We start from the raw sequence: 18,969 nt of genomic DNA on the forward strand, positions 1-18,969 counted from the left end.
AGTTAACTACTGTACCTATCAATTATCCAGTTGTAGGAATTATGGTTCATCAATATACATTTAACAACGTATGCTATGTGTTACAGCACTACTTTTGGTGTCCCCCTCAGGAATTGCTCTTGAGAAAATTTAATGTAATTGTCCCCTCCAAGGTTGATCTCAGATTTTCGCCCCTGGTCACACCAGACAGTTTTTTTGATCCACGCCCCTACCTTTTTTAAAAAGGTATCTGTGACCAACAGATGCATATCTGTATTCCCAGTCATGTGAAATCCATAGATTAGGGCCTAATTTATTTATTTAAATTGACTGATTTCCTTATATGAACTGTAACTCAGTAAAATCTTTGAAATTGTTGCATGTTGCGTTTATATTTGTTTCAGTGTAGTTTATCAACATTTTTCGCTAAATGTTCTGATCTGTTGCATCAGCCTGATTGCTTTGCATTTTGGATCTATCATCCCAGAACTGTCCCAGAGTCTGTTTTGAACCGTCCCAGACATGTTTTTTATCGCCCCCAGGAGGTCGGGATGCCCTTCATTTTTACCCTCTCCTCAGCAAGCACCACAAAGAGAAAGAGAGAGAAAGACACTGTTGTGTGTCGTTTTCCAGGAAGAATGTGTTCAATAGTGCACGTTGCTGAACTGTTAATGCAGACCAAAGCAGTACATCGCAGACCGATGAAAAGGGAAAGAGAAGAGAAATTGTGAGTTTCTCCGGTTTCTCCTAACAGGCCGGCTGCCTCTGGGGGACCGGCATAACCAAAATTGTACTTGGCAACTGGGGTATCCAATCATAAAATAGGTAACTGAGTCACTGTGGTGCAAAGCCATGGCACTTTACAATAGTGATTTTTTTTCTTCAAATCAATCAAACTCATCATGGTATATTATTGAGGGGGTCCAATTGACCTGTTTCAGTCTCTTGATCCCCTGAAATTGTCCCTCTGAAAGACAAAAATGCACTGATATGAGTCCTTTTCCTGGCCCAATGTGCTCAATAACAAGAAGAGAGCCTTTTATCAACCTGGTCTCAGAGCATTGCAGAATTTTCTGTACGTAAATCCAAAATTCAAAAGGCATTCGCACATCTGAGCAATCTTTTTTGCAGGTGCATGGTAACAGTTGAACAAGATGAATGAAAAAGGAAACCGCACACTGCTCTTGATAGTATCACTGATCTTTAATAAGCTCAGGCCTTCGTCAGAGGCCGATACGTACGCTTATTAAAGATCAGTGATACTATCAAGAGCAGTGTGCGGTTTCCTTTTTCATTCATCTGTACATAAATCTGAAATACTCCATTTAGTTTGATATGCTATGTTTCATATGGTACATAAGACAGATGGTTACTTAGGGCAAAAATGAACGTAGGGTGATTGGGTGGGCGTATAACCCGAACATCTAGTGATCCAAAGGTTATCACAGACAACTTTAGTATTTTAGCAAATTAGCAACTTTTCAACTACTTACTACTTTTAGCTACTTTGCAACTACTTAGCTAACCCTTCCCCTTCCCCTGACCCTAACCGTAACCCTTTTAGCTAACCCTTCACCTAACCCTAATCTAAACCCTTTTAGCCAAACCTTCCCTTAACCCTAACATAATATTTTTTAAATGATTTAACTAGGCAAGTCAGTTAAGAACAAATTCTAATTTACAATGACGATGCTGGGCCGATTGTGCGCCACCCTTTGGGACTCCCAATCACGGCCGGATGTGATACAGCCTGGATTCAAAACAGGGACTGTAGTGATACCTCTTGCACTGAGATGCAGTGCCTTAGACCGCTGCGCCACTCGGGAGCCCAAACCCTTTAACCTAACTCCTAACTAAGCCCTAATCTTAACCCTAACCTTAACCCCTAGCCTAGCTATCGTTAGTGAGCTAGCTAATGTTAGCCACCTAGCTAGAATTTGTAACATATTGTACGTCTAGTTAATGTATAACATATAATCCATTTGCAAATTCGTAGCATATAACATGAATAGTAATTCTTAACATATCATACGAAAAGGTGATGGACATCCACAAATTAATACATACCATACGAAACGTAATATATCATACTAAATGTAGTGTCTTGGAATTACATACATATTAATACAAAATGTTTCTGAGACCAGGTTGCTTTTATGTGGGGAAATTGCCTTGATAGGCTATGGTATCTCTTTGCTGGAAAAGTATTATGATTATACTTCAATGAGATGTCTCTATTTGTTCATATTGTTTTGTTTTTTCAAGTCACGTTTCTTCTGTTTGATATCTAGCGACTAAAATATACGAGATTAACTGCAGGGAGTGATAAGTCATTTTGTGATCCAAAATAAAGAGAAGACAGCAATACTGTGAGCTGAGCTTAGCGTGGGTGTGTCCCTTTAATAGAGATGGATGGGGTAAACACTGGCAGACTGACTTTAAAGTGCTATCCGTTTCTTATTGGGATGCTGCTGTCTGTTCCCTGTTTGTCAGCCCCCACAGTCGTCTTGGTCAAAGCACATGGCTGGATAATCCTGTTTGTATCTGATTCCATAGTCTGTCTGGTCAACATCTGGGCTGTATGTCGATGATGCATCAAGACCAGCTTCAGAATTAACTCTTGATGCTTATAGACTGACGCCTGTAGAGGAGACCATACTCACAGCATGTGTAGCTGGTTCTATTTACCAATAGAGAACCTACTCTAAGATCAGATGTTCTAAAACCTGCTGAGAGTAAAATGAAATAGAACAAATAAGTCTTACAAGAAAGCTTTTAAGCACTGTTTGATAAATTGATGAAAGAGTTTCTGTCACCTAGAAGAACAATAGCCATGTTGCAGCTTCTCGACATGAATGAAGGATAAATTAATTTCTATTGGCATTTAGAAAAACATTGTTTTTATCAGCAATGCTAAGAACCAGCTTCAACCAGCCTCATGTCCCTGTATGTTAGCTGAGTACCACAGTGGTACCAGTGTGCCCTATGCATCCCAGAGTGGTATTCATGGTGTAGTGAACAGGGGTCCCAGGGGAAGGCCAGTGTTTCTGTAGCTGTCCTCGCCCACTGCACCGAGCTGTCTGTCAGTCCCTGGACTCCAGAGGAGCTCTGAGGCCCTCCAAGTGCCTCACTGAGGATCCAGCGCTCTGATCCCTGAATAAGATGAATAATGCAACTACTTCCCCTCGACTCATTTACCTAACACATTTTAGTGGCCGCCCCATCTGAACACCTATTATGACATTTATCAAAAAAATACACTCCTTTTTGCTCTTTAGAGTGATCAACCTCTTTGCCTCATTCAAATTTCTTGGTGGGCAATCTATCTCAACCCATCAATGTTTTTGTTTTCGTTCTCAACCCCAATAGATCACCTATAATTATATGAGCAACGGGTCAGACGATAGCAAGCCATTCTTGTGCTGTGAAATAGGCAGGACAATTATCTGCTAATAGTCAATGTGTGCAATCTCTTGATGATATCGTAGTGTTTGCAGGCTAAGTGACCTCTTTGCTGCTCTTTCAATTAAGTGCTGCTTGCTGGTGGAATAATCTAAATTCTACCCCTGATCCAGGCTGGCTGTAATTTACAGTGCTGTAGATAGCAGGAGCTTCATACGGCCACTCCTCTGATTGCCGTCCATTTAGATGAGAGCATGAAAGTGGGCCACACTTTCCTTCCTGCCGTAATGAGCTGAGAGTCAAACTGGCTGATGAGGAACCATTATGATCAGAGCACGCCATTGAGTAAAGCAAGCCTAATGGGCATGTTTACTACTGGAGAATGCAATGTGTACGTGCATGCATGCATGTGTGTATAGAGGTGAAACGGATGTCTGCAATTGAAGTAATTTATTTATTATTTTAATAATCAGTTTATCTAAATTTACTTTATGTAATATTCTGAAGTTATATGTTATTCAAACAAATAGTGGCCAACTTGCACTACATGACCAAACGTATGTAGACACCTGCTCGTCGAAAAATTTAAAAATCATTGGCATTGATATGGAGTCCCCCCTTTGCTGCTATAACAGCCTCCACTCTTCTGGGAAGGTTTTTCACTAGATGTTGGAACATTGCTGCGGGGACTTACTTCTATTCAGCACAAGAGCATTAGTGAGGTCGGGCACTGATGTTAGGTGATTAGGCCTGGCTCTCAGTCAACGTTCTAATTCATCCCAAAGCTGTTCGATGGGGTTGAGGTCAGGGCTCTGTGCAGGCCAGTCAAGTTCTTCCACACCGATCTCGACAAGCCATTTCTGTATGGACCTCGCTTTGTGCATGGGGGCATTGTCATGCTGAAACAGGAAAGGGCTTTCCCCAAAATGTTGCCACAAATTTGGAAGCACAGAATCGTCTAGAATGTCATTGTATTCTGTAGCGTTAAGATTTCCCTTCACTGGAAGTAAGGGGCCTAGCCCGAACAATGAAAAACAGCCCCAGACCATTATTACTCCTCCACCAAAACTTTACAGTTGGCACTATGCATTTGGGCAGGTATCGTTCTCCTGGCATCCGCCAAAGCCAGATTCGTCCGTCCAACTGCCAGATGGTGAAGCGTGATTCATCACTCCCGAGAGCGCGTTTCCACTGCTCCGGAGTCCAATGGCGGCGAGCATTACACCATTCCAGCCGACGCTTGGCATTGCGCATGGTGATCTTAGGCTTGTGTGCGTCTGCTCAACCATAGAAACCCATTTCATGAAGCTCCCGATGAACACTTCTTGTGCTGATGTTGCTTCCAGAGACAGTTTGGAACTCGGTAGTGAGTTTTGCAACCAAGGACAGATGATTTTCACGCGCTATGTGATTCAGCAGTCGGCGGTCTCGTTCTGTGAGCTTGTGTGGCAGACCACTTTGCGGCTGACTTGTTGGAAAGGTGGCATCCCATGACAGTACCACGTTGAAAGTCCCTGAGCTCTTCAGTAAGCCCATTCTACTGCCAATTTTTGTCTATGGAGATTGCATGGCTGTGTGCTCAATTTTATACACCTGTCAACAATGGATGTGGCTGAAATAGCCGAATACACAAATTTGAAGGGGTGTCCACATACTGTTGTATATATAGTGTATTTCATGAAAGAGCTGTAACACAATTCATACTTTTTTTATTATTATCTTCCAAATTGAATGAAGTGAGAGAAATCACAGAAAACAGTGTGATTCCTGAGTCTCTAAAAGGAAAAGGCCCTTGTTAAACAGCCTTATCGTGTCTGGGTTTCGTTTAATTTGAGGGCAGAAGGGGAGAAAAATTGAAGTAATTAACGAGAACACCCTGGGAGTCTAGACTAGTCTACCGGAACATTATGAGTCTGCACGTCCGGGGACCCTAGATAATTACATTTTAGTCCAAGGAAGGGGCTTGAGTTTGATAATTGAGTTCATCGTTCTTTTGAAGTTGAACCTTTGTAGCCCAGTAGCTATCAATTGCACAGTTTCTCTACCAATAGGTAACAGTTTCTCTGTAAAGAGACATACGTGTAGTGTGTTAGTAGTTGAAGTATCACTGAGATACGCAGAGGAAAAGTAGTGGAGGTCAACTAGGTGCAGCCTCCTGTTTGAAAGGACCCAGCTAAGAAGCACGTGCACAGTTATGCATGGGGAATGTTTTGAAATAGACTATAGATTTAGCAGCGTTGGAAATGGAAGTAGTCATTTAGGTCAGGCTCTACCAAGGGGATGGCGTATGTGAAGCACATCAGATGACCACATCCGAACATACAGTACGGTGGGCAGCAGCTCACCTGTGCAATGTGAGAGAGATGCATTCATGTGTGTGTGAATGTGTGTGTGCATGCTTAGGTGTGGCTCTGTGTGCGTGCTTGTGTGTGTGCGTGCGTATACGGGTAACTGCCAAAATAATGGAAACACTTGAGTAAATGAGGGATACAACGTTTATTGAAAGCAGGTGGTTCCACACAGGTGTGGTTCCTAAGTTAATTAAGCAATTAACATCCCTTCATGCTCATGTATATAAATGCTGGGCAGGCCATTATTTTGGCTACCATGACTATGGCCCCATAGGATGATAATGCCCCCATCCACAGGACATGAGTGGTCACTGAATGGTTTGATTAGCATGAAAACTATATAAACCACATGTCATGGACGTCTGTCATCAGATCTCAACCCAGTTGAACACTTCTGGGAGATTCTGGAGCGGCGCCTGAGACAGCGTTTTCCATCACCACCATCAACAAAACACCAAATGATGGAATCTTCTTGTGGATGAATGGTCTTGCATCTCTCCAATAGAGTTCCAGACACTTGTAGAATCTATGCTAAGGTGCATTGAAGCTGTTCTGGTGGCCCTATTAAGACACTTTATGTTGGTGTTTCCTTTATTTTGGCCAGGTCCATAATTAAGGGCTCCCTTGATATAGACATTATAAAATAAATACTACAAATACTGAGATATATTGTTTTCAAAAGTATATTATTACATATTAATACAATTGCTCAGACAAATACATTTTATTTAACAATTAATATGGGGTTCTTTTTGATGCAAAACCCACCAATGGTGCGCGTGGACAAAGAACTCTATTTTCATGTCATCTGACCATTTTACCGGTTTCAATCCAAGTGACAATGCTGTTTAGCAAACTCCATGTGTTTACATTTGTTGGATTACATTAAAATAGAGCTCTTTGGTTGGTCTTTGATGTTATGGGGCTATTTTCCTTACACTGGTCCTGGGGCCCTTGTTAAGGACAACGGTATCATGAACTTTACCCTGTACTGGGCCATTTTAGCCAAAAACCTGGATGCCTCTTCCAGGAGGCTGAAAGTGGGCCGCAAGTGGATCTACCAGCAAGACAATAACGCCAAGCACACATCAAAATCAACAAAGAGATGGTTCATTGACCACAAAATCAGTCTCCAGGACTTGAACCCCATTGAAAACCTGCCGTTTGAAGTGGAGAGGGAAGTCCATAAGAGCAGACAAAGGATATTGAGAATCTGGAAAGATTCTGTATGGAGGAATGGTCTAAGATGGTCTAAGAGGATGTTCTCCAATCTCATTAAACATTTTAGAAAAAGGCTCAGTGCCGTTGACCTTGCAAGGTATTGAACGGTATAGAAACAGGAGTGCCAATCATTTTGACCCCTATCTTTTTGAGAGATTTTTCGTTTTACTTGTTCTCTGAGCGACTGCATTCGTATAAACAAATATAACTTTCCCTTTTTTTGCATACAATATATGTCAGTATTTGTGTTATACATTTTATACAGTGTTTTCTGCTCATCTTCATCAAGGGTGACAAAAATGTTGGACCTAACTGTGTGTGAAGAGGCTGGGTTAGAATGTCAAGTGTGAAGTAAGAGGTCACATGAGTCGTGAGCACAGTACAATTTACGGGTGTTCAAAAGGTAACTCACAAATCAGATGTCTTGCAGATGCTGCATTTGAGCGCAGAATAAAAAGCGCAGAATTTGTTAAGGTCAATTGTATTTTTATATTGCACTTATACAGGTGTGTAGGAGGAGGAAAATGTTGAATAGACTCCCACACACTGTCACTAAGGATACCACATTTTCAGCTGTAAAGAGTCATTTTCCTTGGACATGGACTCATCCAATGGTAGTAGTCTAGTGTGTCTGTTGAGTGTGAGCTTCTGCTCTGTTGAAACTGAAAATCAAAATGTTCTACCCATTGCGTTATTAAGGTCTCATCTGTCAAATCCTCATTATGGATGGCTTTTTATACATGCTTGTTTGTCGTAGGCACCTTATGTGATCTTCCTATCTTGTTCATCAATTGTTTTCCTGGGAGATCTACTTGGGGCATTTTGTCCCCTGACAGGCCACATGTTTTCAATTAGCACCTGACTATGAGCAGACTGCAGCCTGGGAGCATCTCAGGTCTCCCAACATATCACATGGCTCTGCCTGTCTGCCGGGGGATTCTTATTCACACTCTCTCTGTTGCTCTGACACACACCATTAGCCAAACCACGACTGAAGACCAGCGGATAGATTCAATTAAATTTTCATTAAACAAGAGGTTTCATTAAAGTAAGATTAGACTGAAGGGTAAAGAGTGGAATGAAGATATGAATTTAAACAAGGATAAATTACTTTGTCCATATTCCCGCTTTGCCCCCAAGTGTGGGTCCCCTCTGCTCTCTAATGGTGGCTGTGTTGTTAAGAAGTAGTCATGAAGAGAACACCCAGTTTGGCACTGCTTTGCACTTCAGAGAGATCCTGCTGTTAAATTATTTATTTTCCAAACAGTAATTACTGGAACAGAGGGGCCTGGATGCTGAAGTACGTGATTAGTGAGAGAGCATGCGCACCACGGAACCCAACCCCCGTCGGCCCTACCATCTATCCCATCCCTTTGTCCTGATTACAGTAGTACACAGCACCTCAACCAGGTGCTCCTGGGCCTCCCTCTCCTGTAGTAGTATTACTACTACCGTCATAACATGCTTGTTCACTGACTCTATTTACCGGAAGAACATGCCAGAAGTGTCCGTGGAAAATGTCCCAAATGGGGCCCTGTGCAATGAGTCGAGAATGTTCACAAAATCAGTTGTCTAAGCTGCATTCTGACTACCTCATGTTTTCTGCTGTCTAACTGTTGGTCTTCATTGCGGGAAGCAATTCCAGTTAAAAGTGGCTTCCGTCGTATTTTTAAGTACAGAAATATATTGCCATTTGCCTCTATTCACGCCGTTTGGCATTTGTGACGTGTGTTTAATTCTGTGATTGATGTTGAGATGTGTGTTTGAGGTATTTTTTTATTTTTTTATCTGACCCTGCGTAGTAGTAATCAGTGGTCTTGTTCTGATGTCATTAATTGAGATCTCCATGTGGCTGCTGCTGGGGCCCCATCCTCCTCATCAGAGGTCACCTGTTGACTACCTGCAGACTGCACAGTGCTGGGTGTGATTTCACTGAGGGAGGGGACTGATTCGAAACCTGGCTCCAGCACTGCAGATGGATCTGTCTCTGTTCCTGTGTTGTGTTCCCATCAGCAGCCCAGTGTGCAGCTCAGACACACTCTGATTGGAGCACTCCCCACTGTCTGTCAATCACATCTCATCAGTTTTGATATTTTATCATCCTGCTGCAACCTCGTTGCTGTTTGTTAGGCCGTCAACTGGTTTGGTGCAGGGCTCGGCATCTGTCGTGTGTGTCTGTGGCCTGTTGGGGACTTGTCACTGCAGGTGTGAAGAGAGCGTCTTTGTGGTGAAAGGTGTCGAGGACAGGCTCTAAGGCTTCTCTCTTCTTCCTGACACAGAAATTCACTCTTGAGATCATAAAATCACCCATCTGTCTTTGTGTGGTAAATTTATAATAGAAATATTTATTTAGTAACATCTGAATGGACAATTTACATACTAGGTCTTAGTTTCATGGTACATTTTATGTTTACAGTATGTTAGTATCTCACAAAGTAATCAACCAAAGAGCAATATTACGCACAAAGAACCATGCACTGTACCCAAATAACAAAGATCAATTAATTGTAACAATGTGTTATTAAACAAGACATAAACAAGACTATACTATTACCTCCCAACTGAAACTTTAACACTTTTTAGATTTCTGTAGTTTTTTAAACAAATAGTACTAATGAATGGCCACTGGACATGCAGTTGACTAAACATATATTCTTGGTGCCATTTGAAAGGAAACACTTTTTTGTGGAAATGTGAAAGGAATGTAGGAGAATATAACACATTAGATCTGGTAAAACATAATACAAAGAAAAAAATATATATATATTTTTTTTTTTTTGTACTATCATCTTTGAAATGCAAGAGAAATTATTCCAGCCCAGGTGGAATTTAAATTTTGGCCACTATATGGCAGCAGTGTATGGGCAAAGTTTTAGACTGATCCAATGAACCATTGCATTTCTGTTCAAAATGTTGTACCAGACTGCCCAAATGAGCCTAATTTGTTTATTAATAACTTTTCATGTTCAAAACTGTGCACTCTCCTCAAACAATAGCATGGTACTCTTTCACTGTAATAGCTACTGTAAATTGGACAGTGCAGTTAGATTAACAAGAATTCAAGCTTTCTGCCAATATCAGCTATGTCTATGTCCTGGGAAATGTTCTTGTTACTTACAACCTCATGCTAATCACATTAGCCTACGTTAGCTCAACCGTCCTGCAGGGGACCCACCAATCCTGAAGAAGTTTTAAGCCTGTCCTGGATCAGTAAGCACTTTCAAATGGATATTCTATTGAGCATGCTTTTTAGTTCAGCACTAAGCTTAATCTATGTTGGGGAAACCACGTGTAACATCTACCATTACTAGCATACTGATCTCTCCTCCTCTCTTGATGCTTGGGGTCTCTGCTGTTCCTCTCCTTCACCACCCTGTGTTCTCTTTATGGTGACGGAGGAGTCTTCAGAGAGTTGGTGGAACCGCCCTGGCTTTCACCTGCAGTTCCCTGACCCATCCACTAGAGAACACACCGAGAGGAAACACAGTCAGAGAGATGAGCATAACCAGGTTATATCAGGTAAGGGAATACAATTTGACAGCTGAATTGCACAAAGAGGGAAAGAGTCGGAGGTGAAATCTAATTTCGGTAAATAGAGACTGTGAGGCTGAAGTCACAATGCACTCTGTAGTTTTAATTCATTTTACACAAAAAATGGCCTTGGTGTGTGTAGACCCCCTGTGGGTTCTGTCGTGCCTCTGTCTGAAAATCATTGTCACCGCACTGTGTCTCCGAAATTCCTTCTCCGTTTAATAAGAAACATACTCTAAATACATTGTCCTACTTTCAAGAAACACAAAATCAGTAGGAAATACCAAACATTTTTATTTTTTGCCCTTTTTTATTTTCCTCCTAGATGGAATTTAACAGCCAGAAAAAGCAGCCCAGGGGAAGACAGGGAGCGAAAGAGAGATGTAAGCACAGTTTAAAGGGCTGTTTTAGCGGTTCTGTGTAGCGGGAGCACAACCTTGGCTCAAGTGGCCCGGGATGTGAATTATTGATGAGAACTGTCTGTGGCCTTGAGGGTCAGCGAGTCTTGCACTAAGATTTCAAAACACCAATCCATGAAAAGATGCGAGCGAAAATAATGAAAAGTCAAGTGTGTGTGTGTCTTCTTCAGCTTAATAGGAGGAACAGGGTTGTATTCATTAGACGAAGACCGTGGCAAACAGTTGCAAAACATTTTACAATGGCAACCGTTTACTCGCAAAAAGTTTATATTGGACAAATTCAGGAAGGTCCCTCCCCATATCATTCCGTTTGATTCTGTTTGCTTTTGTTTGGCTCTGTTTGGTTCCAAGTGAATACACCCCAGGGCTTCTGACTGTGCAGCTACAATGATATCCAATGACAAGCACTTCAGTTATACCACTGTGTAGGCAACATTACTGTTCCAATTTCTGCTTTTAACCTCTCAGATGAATATGAATAGATTTTGTGTCAACAACTCCAAATAAATGTTGATCTATTTCTGGCGTCCATTAATGAGGATGGAGGAGTAGTGTTTTTAAATAGCAATAAAGCCGCCTTCTCCCCTCCTCTCCCACTGCAGGAATGGATTGTTCTGATGATGGCACAAAAACAAGTCAAGCAGACATTTGTTTTATGTAATCCTGCTTGTGTTTTATTGTCCCTATACAAGCTAGAGAAGTAGAGCTCTACCACTTGCTGTCTACTTACACTTGAGATGTTTGGTCATAATGTCAAGGATAAAGCTTTGACAGTCTTTCTTCTTCCATCACTTTATGTGTTGACTCACATAGAAAGACGGAGGGAGGGACAGACAGATGGATGAATGGACTGGCACACAGACACACAGACACACAGACAACACGACATCAACAGGCACAGCAGCAAGTCACACACACACACACACACACCACACACACACACACACACACAAACACACACACACACACACACACACACACACACACACACAACACACACACACACACACCAACACACGACATACCTCTACCAGGGGGTGCCAGTGCGCGATGGGCTTGCGGGGTATGACAGCAATCTCATTCCAATGGTCTCGGCCCAGGCTCTCCGCCTCATTGCCCACCCTACACACTCCAATGACCTCATTGTGACCTACACTGTGAGAGGGGGGAACAAACATATGGTCATTTTAAAACCTTTTTGTTGCCATAAATGCACTCATGTTCATGTTGTTTTGATTAAAACCATGTTGATTTTGCACCTCTACACGTCTCCATTTAATAGGTAGTCCACTTGTCTTACACGATAGATTTAGAAGCCCTGCAGTTGTGGCATACTCCTAGTGCATTTTCTGTCCAACATCGTGTTCCGTTCGTGTAATTATTATAGTGATGTTCGGCACGATTATTTTTAACTCCTCAAATATTTACTCTGACAGCATAAGGAGGAAAAGAGTCTGTACTCTGTGGTCTGTGCTTGTTCATCAGTATTTTTGTTTTGTAATGTTGTTTCCTCCTCTCTTGAATGCAGCTGCTTTCCAGGCCAATGATCAACTAAAACATGTTACACTTAGGGAGTCTCAGCTATGTGCTTGTATAGGGGAGGAAACAGGATAATAAAGTTGACGAGCTCAGGGCAAGGATCTCTTCCAGAGAGACATCAGGAATTGTAACATACTCTGTTTCACGGAAACATTGCTCTCTAGGGATATACTGTCTTGAGTCCGTCCAGCCAGTTGGGTTCTCAGTTCATTGGCGCAGAAAGGAATAAATATCTCTCCGGAAAAGAAGGGTGGGGGTGTATGTTTCATCATTAACGACTTTTGGTGTGATTGTGATAACATACAGGAACTCAAGTCTTTTTGTTCACCCGACCTAGAATACCTCACAATCAAATGCGACCGTTTTATCTCCCAAGAGAATTCTCTTCGGTTATAGTCCAGCCGTGTATATCCCCCTCAAGCCGATACCCAAACGGCCTCAAAGAACCTAACTGGACTTTATGCAAACTGGAAACCACATATCCTGAGGCCACATTTATTGTAGCTGAGGATTTTAAGAAAGCAAATTTGAGGAAAAGGCTGCCGAAGTTCTATCAACACATTGACTGTAGTACTCACGTTGCTAAAACAATCGACCACTGCTACTCCAACTTCTGGATACCTATAAGGCCCTCCCCCGCCTCCCTTTCAGCAAATCTGATCATGACTCCTCATTTTGCTCCTTCCTTCCTATAGGCAGAAACTCAAACAGGAAGTACCTGTGCTAAGGACTATTCAAAGCTGGTCTGACCAATCGGAATCCACGCTTCAAGATTGTTTTGATCACGCGGACTGGGATATGTTCCGGGTAGCCTTCGAGAATATTATCGACGTTTACACTGATACGGTGACTGAGTTCATCAGGAAGTGTATAGGAGATGTTGTACCCACTGTGACTATTAAAACCTACCCTAACCAGAAGCCGTGGATAGATGGCAGCATTCGCGCAAAACTGAAAGCGCAAACCGTCGCGTTTCAACATGGCAAGGTGACTGGGAATACGGCCGAATACAAACAGTGTCGTTATTCCCTCCATAAGGCAATCAAACAGGCAATTCAACGGCTCAGACACGAGACCTATGTGGCAGGGTCTACAGACAATCACGAACTACAAAGGGAAAACCTGCCAAGTCGCGGACACCGACGTGTTTCTTCCAGACAAGCTAAATACCTTCTTCGCCCGCTTTGAGGATAACACAGTGCCACCAAAGCGGCCTGCTACCAAGGACTGGGAGCTCACCTTCTCTGTGGCCGACGTGAGTAAGACATCTAAGCATCTTAACCCTCGCAAGGCTGCCGGCCAGACGGCATCCCTAGCCAGAGCATCAACAGACCAGCTGGCTGGAGTGTTTACGGACATATTCAATCTCTCCCTATCCCAGTCTACTGTCCCCACATGCTTCAAGATGTCCACCATTGTTCATCTTCCCAAGAAAGCAAAGGTAACTGAACTAAATGACTATCGCCCCGTAACACTCACTTCTGTCATCATGAAGTGCTTTGAGATACTAGTCAAGGATCATATCATCTCTATCTTACCTGACACTCACTTCAATTTGCTTACCGCCCCAATAGATCCAAAGACGATGCAATCGCCATCGCACTGCACACTGCCCTAACCCATCTGGACAAGAGGAATACCTATGTAAGAATGCTGTTCATTGACTACAGCTCAGCATTCAACACCATAGTACCCTCCAAGCTCATCATTATCTTGAGGCTCGGTCTGAACCCCACCCTGTGCAACTGGGTCCTGGATTTTCTGACGGGCAGGTGGTGAAGGTAGGAAAAAACACCTCCACTTCGCTGATACTCAACACTGGGGCCCCACAGGGATGCGTGCTCAGCCCCCTCTTGTACTCCCTATTCACCAATGACTGAGTGGCCACGCATGCCTCCAACTCAATCATCAAGTTCGCAGACGCCCGATTACCAACAATGATGAGACAGGGAGGAGGTGAGGGCCCTGGGAGTGTGGTGCAAGGAAAATAACCTCTCAACCAACGTCAACAAACCAAAGGAGCTAATTGTGGACTTCAGGAAACAGCAGAAGGGGCATCCCCCTATCCATATCGATGGGACAACCGTGGAGAAGGTGGAAAGCTTCAAGTTTCTTGGCGTACATATCACTTACAAACTGAAATGGTCCACCCACACAGACAGTGTTGTGGAGAAGGCGCAACAGCGCATCTTCAACCTCAGGAGGCTGAAGAAATTTGTCTTGGCACCTAAAACCCTCACAAACTTTTACAGATGCACAATTGAGAGCATCCTGTCGGGCTGTATCACTGCCTGGTACGGCAACTGCACCGCCCACAACCGCAGGGTTCTCCAGAGGGTGGTGCGGTCTGTCCAACACATCACCGGGGGCAAACTACCTGCCCTCCAGGACACCCACAGCACCCAATGTCACAGGAATGCCAAAAATATTATCAAGGACAACAACCACCCGAGCCACTGCCTGTTCACCCCGCTATCATCCATAAGGCAAGGTCAGTACAGGTGCATCAAAGCTGGGACCGAGAGACTGAAAAACAGCTTCTATCTCAAGGCCATCAGACTGTTAAATTCTGTTAAATAGCCATCCTTGCACATTAGAGGCTGCTGCCCTATATACATCTGTCACGAATCCCACCGAAGGCGGTTCCTCTTCCTGTTCGGGCGGTGCTCGGCGGTCGTCGTCACCGGTCTACTAGCTGCCACCGATCCCTTTTTCCCTGTTCGGTTGGTTGAGTCTTACTGTTTTCACCTGTTCCTTGTTTAGTTGTAATTAGGGCTATTTAAGCTGGCAATGCCCGCTTGCTGTTGTGCGGGCTTGTTCCTTCTGTTAGGTTGTGGTGGATTGTATTTTGTTGTATTTACGCCGTACTGTCGTGGGTCCTGGTTTGGGCCGATCTGGGTTTTATGCGCCTAGTGTGTTGACGTGACCGTGTCAGTACCAGGATTAAATACGTTTGTCCTAACCTTCCGCTCTCTGCGCCTGATTCCTGCACCCACGCGTTACACATAGACTTGGAATCACTGGCCACTTTAATAATGGAACACTATTCACTTTAATAATGTTTACATATTTTACATTACTCATCTCATATGTATATACTGTATTCTATCCTATTTTACTGTATCTTAGCCAATGCCACTCTGACATTGCTTGCCCAAATATTTATTCGTAATTCCATTCCTTTACTTTAGATTTGTGTGTATTGTTGTGAAATTGTTTGATATTACTGTTAGATATTACTGCACTAGAGCTGGAAACACAATCATTTCGCTACACCCGCAATAACGTCTGCTAAACAATCGTAAGTGACAAATAATATGTTATTTGATTTGTATACAGCAAAGATACTGTCCACTCAAAAGCATGGTATCGGAGTCCTTTTCAGTGCATCATAGTCACCACAACCTTGCAAGCTATTTTCTGAATAAAAAAACTAAACTGCTGTCATAATGATAGGAAGTTCAGTTCATAAAAAGCGTTGCGAAACAAAATGTATTTACCGATCGTAGTCCATCACTGCTATTAGGAGACTGATCTGATCAATGTTCTCAGGAGGGACATCAAATACTATGGCTTCGTTGTAGACTGGATTCAGAGTGTTTCGCTTGGTGGATGTTTTCCTCTTCTTCAATCTCCGTCCCTCACACATCAAAGACACCTTCACATATGGATCTAGAGAGAGTTGGGACACAGTGTGAACCCAGGTAAACCCACGGAGTAACACATGGGATGCATCCACACAGGCTTCTGGTCAAAAGTAGTGCAGTATACAGTTGAAGTCGGAAGTTTACATACACCTTAGCCAAATACATTTAAACTCAGTTTTTCACAATTCCTGACATTTAATCCTAGTAAAAATTCTCTGTCTTAGGTCAGTTAGGATCACCACTTTATTTAACGAATGTGAAATGTCAGAATAATAGTGGAGAGAATTATTTATTTCAGCTTTTATTGCTTTCATCACATTCTCAGTGGGTCAGAAGATTACATACACTCAATTAGTATTTGGTAGCATTGCCTTTACATTGTTTAACTTGGGTCAAACGTTTCGGGTAGCCTTCCACAAGCTTCCCACAATAAGATGGGTGAATTGTGGCCCATTCCTCCTGACAGAGATGGTGTAACTGAGTCAGGTTTGTAGGCCTCATTGCTTCTTCAGTTCTGCCCACAAATTTTCTATAGGTTTGAGGTCAGGGCTTTGTGATGGCCACTCCAATACCTTGACTTTGTTGTCTTGAAGCCATTTTGCCACAACTTTGGAAGTATACTTGGGGTCATTGTCCATTTGGAAGACCCATTTGGAACCAAGCTTGAACTTCCTGGCTGATGTCTTGAGATGTTGCTTCAATATATCCACATAATTTTACTTCCTTATGATGCCATCTAATTTGTGAAGTGCACCAGTCCCTCCTGCAGCAAAGCACCCCCCACAACATGATGCTGCCACCCCCGTGCTCACGGTTGGGATGGTGTTCTTCGGCTTGCAAGCCTCCCCCTTTTTCCTCCAAACACAACGATGGTCATTATGGCCAAACAGTTCTATTTTTGTTTCATCAGACCAGAGCAGACCACATTTCTCCAAAAAGTACGATCTTTGTCCCCATGTGCAGTTGCAAACCGTAGTGTGGCTTTTTAATGGCGGTTTTGGAGCAGTGGCTTTTTCCTTGCCTTTCAACTTTTTCCTTGCCTTTCAAGTTATGTTGATATATGACTCGTTTTACTGTGGATATAGATACTTTTGTACCTGTTTCCTCCAGCATCTTCACAAGGTAATTTGCTGTTGTTCTGGGATTGATTTGCACTTTTCGCACCAAAGTACGTTCATCTCTAGGAGAAGGAACGAGTTTCCTTCCTGAGCGGTATAACGGCTGCGTGGTTCCATGGTGTTTATACTTGCGTACTATTGTTTGTACAGATGAACGTGGTACCTTCAGGCGTTTGGAAATTGCTCCCAAGGATGAACCAGACTTGGAGGTCTACAATTTGTTTTCTGAGGTCTTGGCTGATTTCTTTTGATTTCCCCATGATGTCAAGCAAAGAGGCACTGAGTGTGAAGGTAGGCCTTGAAATACATCCACAGTTACACTTCCAATTGACTCAAATTATGTCAATTAGCCTATCAGAAGCTTCTAAAGCCATGACATAATTTTCTGGAATTTTCCAAGCTGTTTAAAGGCACAATCAACTTAGTGTATGTAAACTTCTGACCCACTGGAATTGTGATACAGTGAAATATAAGTGAAATAATCTGTCTGTAAACAATTGTTGGAACAATTACTTGTGTCATGCACAAAGTAGATGTCCTAACCGACTTGCCAAAACTATAGTTTGTTAACAAGAAATTTGTGAAGTGGTTGAAAAATGAGTTTTCATGACTCCAACCTAAGTGTATGTAAACTTCCGACTTCAACTGTATAGGGAATAGGGTGCCATTTCGGACGCACACATGGCCTCAATACTTATGCTCCATTGATATGTTTTGTCATGGCTTCTACTTATTGGGCCATATTATTAAAATTACCATTCCATTTCATATACTAGTCTGTCATATAATTTATCCATCCAGTGATGACTAAGCAGAATCAACATCACATTTGTACCCCAGTCCCCACATTAAAGACCCCCTACCTGAGGCTCCAGTGATGTCCATGGCTTTGAGGTTCCTAGCCTTGATCATTGTGATGGTTAGCCTTCCAGCCGTTGGTAGGTAACACAGGGAGAACATGAGATCCCCCAAGTCCACATTGTCCTACAAAGCAACAAAAACATCAGTGAAATTGGTTAGTAACTGAATGTCTCACGATGTCACCATATAGCTCTGGCTTCGCTGTTAGGGATTCCGCTGGTTTACAGTGGACTATGTGAACAGTCGGGACCTCAACTTACTGTTGAGAGTTAGAATAATAGAATGCACAACGTGCAATTTCTAAGCTTGGTTATGCATCAGCAGTTTTCATCTTGTTATATATCACTCATTGACAATCACTCAAATAACCCATGTCAATAAAAAAAGAAAGATTGGTACTGCTTAGTGTACTTAGACTAGCCAGCTATCTACACTTGCTGAATTACTGACCGGGCACGCAGAGCACGTGACCAGAGGCCCTGAGCTCCAGGGGGCCCCCACTGATTTGATTAGTTTCTCTCAATCAGATATCATATTAACATCGCATAAGACATGACAAAATGTGTAGAATTTCAGGGAATTAGCTGTAAAATTGCAACAATCAAAATAACAGTTCTGTAAAGCCAACGGATTTGTTTACCTTTTGTTAATAAAATATTTTGTTCTGCTAACAGATCCCTCTGTACGTATTAAATTATAGTTTTGAATCCCGGTGCTGAGTTTATGTGCGTAAATGTGTAGCGGCTAATTGTATAACTACTGTAATAGGCTGTGTGTTTGTAGAACGACTGAGGTGATTGAAGTTACTGCAACCAATGTAATAATCACTAGGGTAATTGTTGCTGGTTTTTGCTGGCTACGGCAAGGCGTATGTAAGTGAACAGGAAGAGAAGCGCTCCAA

General features: G+C 42.6%; 1 protein-coding gene across 1 annotated transcript in view; it reads right to left on the bottom strand.

Moving 5' to 3' along the window:
• Window positions 1–9,278: 9,278 nt before the first annotated feature.
• LOC111952282 (synaptotagmin-9-like) overlaps window positions 9,279–18,969 on the bottom strand; it is a 59,105-nt gene continuing 49,414 nt past the window's right edge. Inside the window, exons 4-7 of the mRNA XM_023970833.2 lie at window positions 18,071–18,191; window positions 15,943–16,114; window positions 11,929–12,058; window positions 9,279–10,412 (exon numbers count right to left, since the gene is read on the bottom strand). Coding sequence (XP_023826601.1) covers window positions 10,338–10,412; window positions 11,929–12,058; window positions 15,943–16,114; window positions 18,071–18,191 — 498 coding nt within the window. The 3' untranslated portion in view covers window positions 9,279–10,337. The remainder of the gene's footprint in view (window positions 10,413–11,928; window positions 12,059–15,942; window positions 16,115–18,070; window positions 18,192–18,969) is intronic.

The sequence above is a fragment of the Salvelinus sp. IW2-2015 genome, linkage group LG26, assembly GCF_002910315.2.
Source record: "Salvelinus sp. IW2-2015 linkage group LG26, ASM291031v2, whole genome shotgun sequence".
Classification (NCBI taxonomy): domain Eukaryota; kingdom Metazoa; phylum Chordata; class Actinopteri; order Salmoniformes; family Salmonidae; genus Salvelinus; species Salvelinus sp. IW2-2015.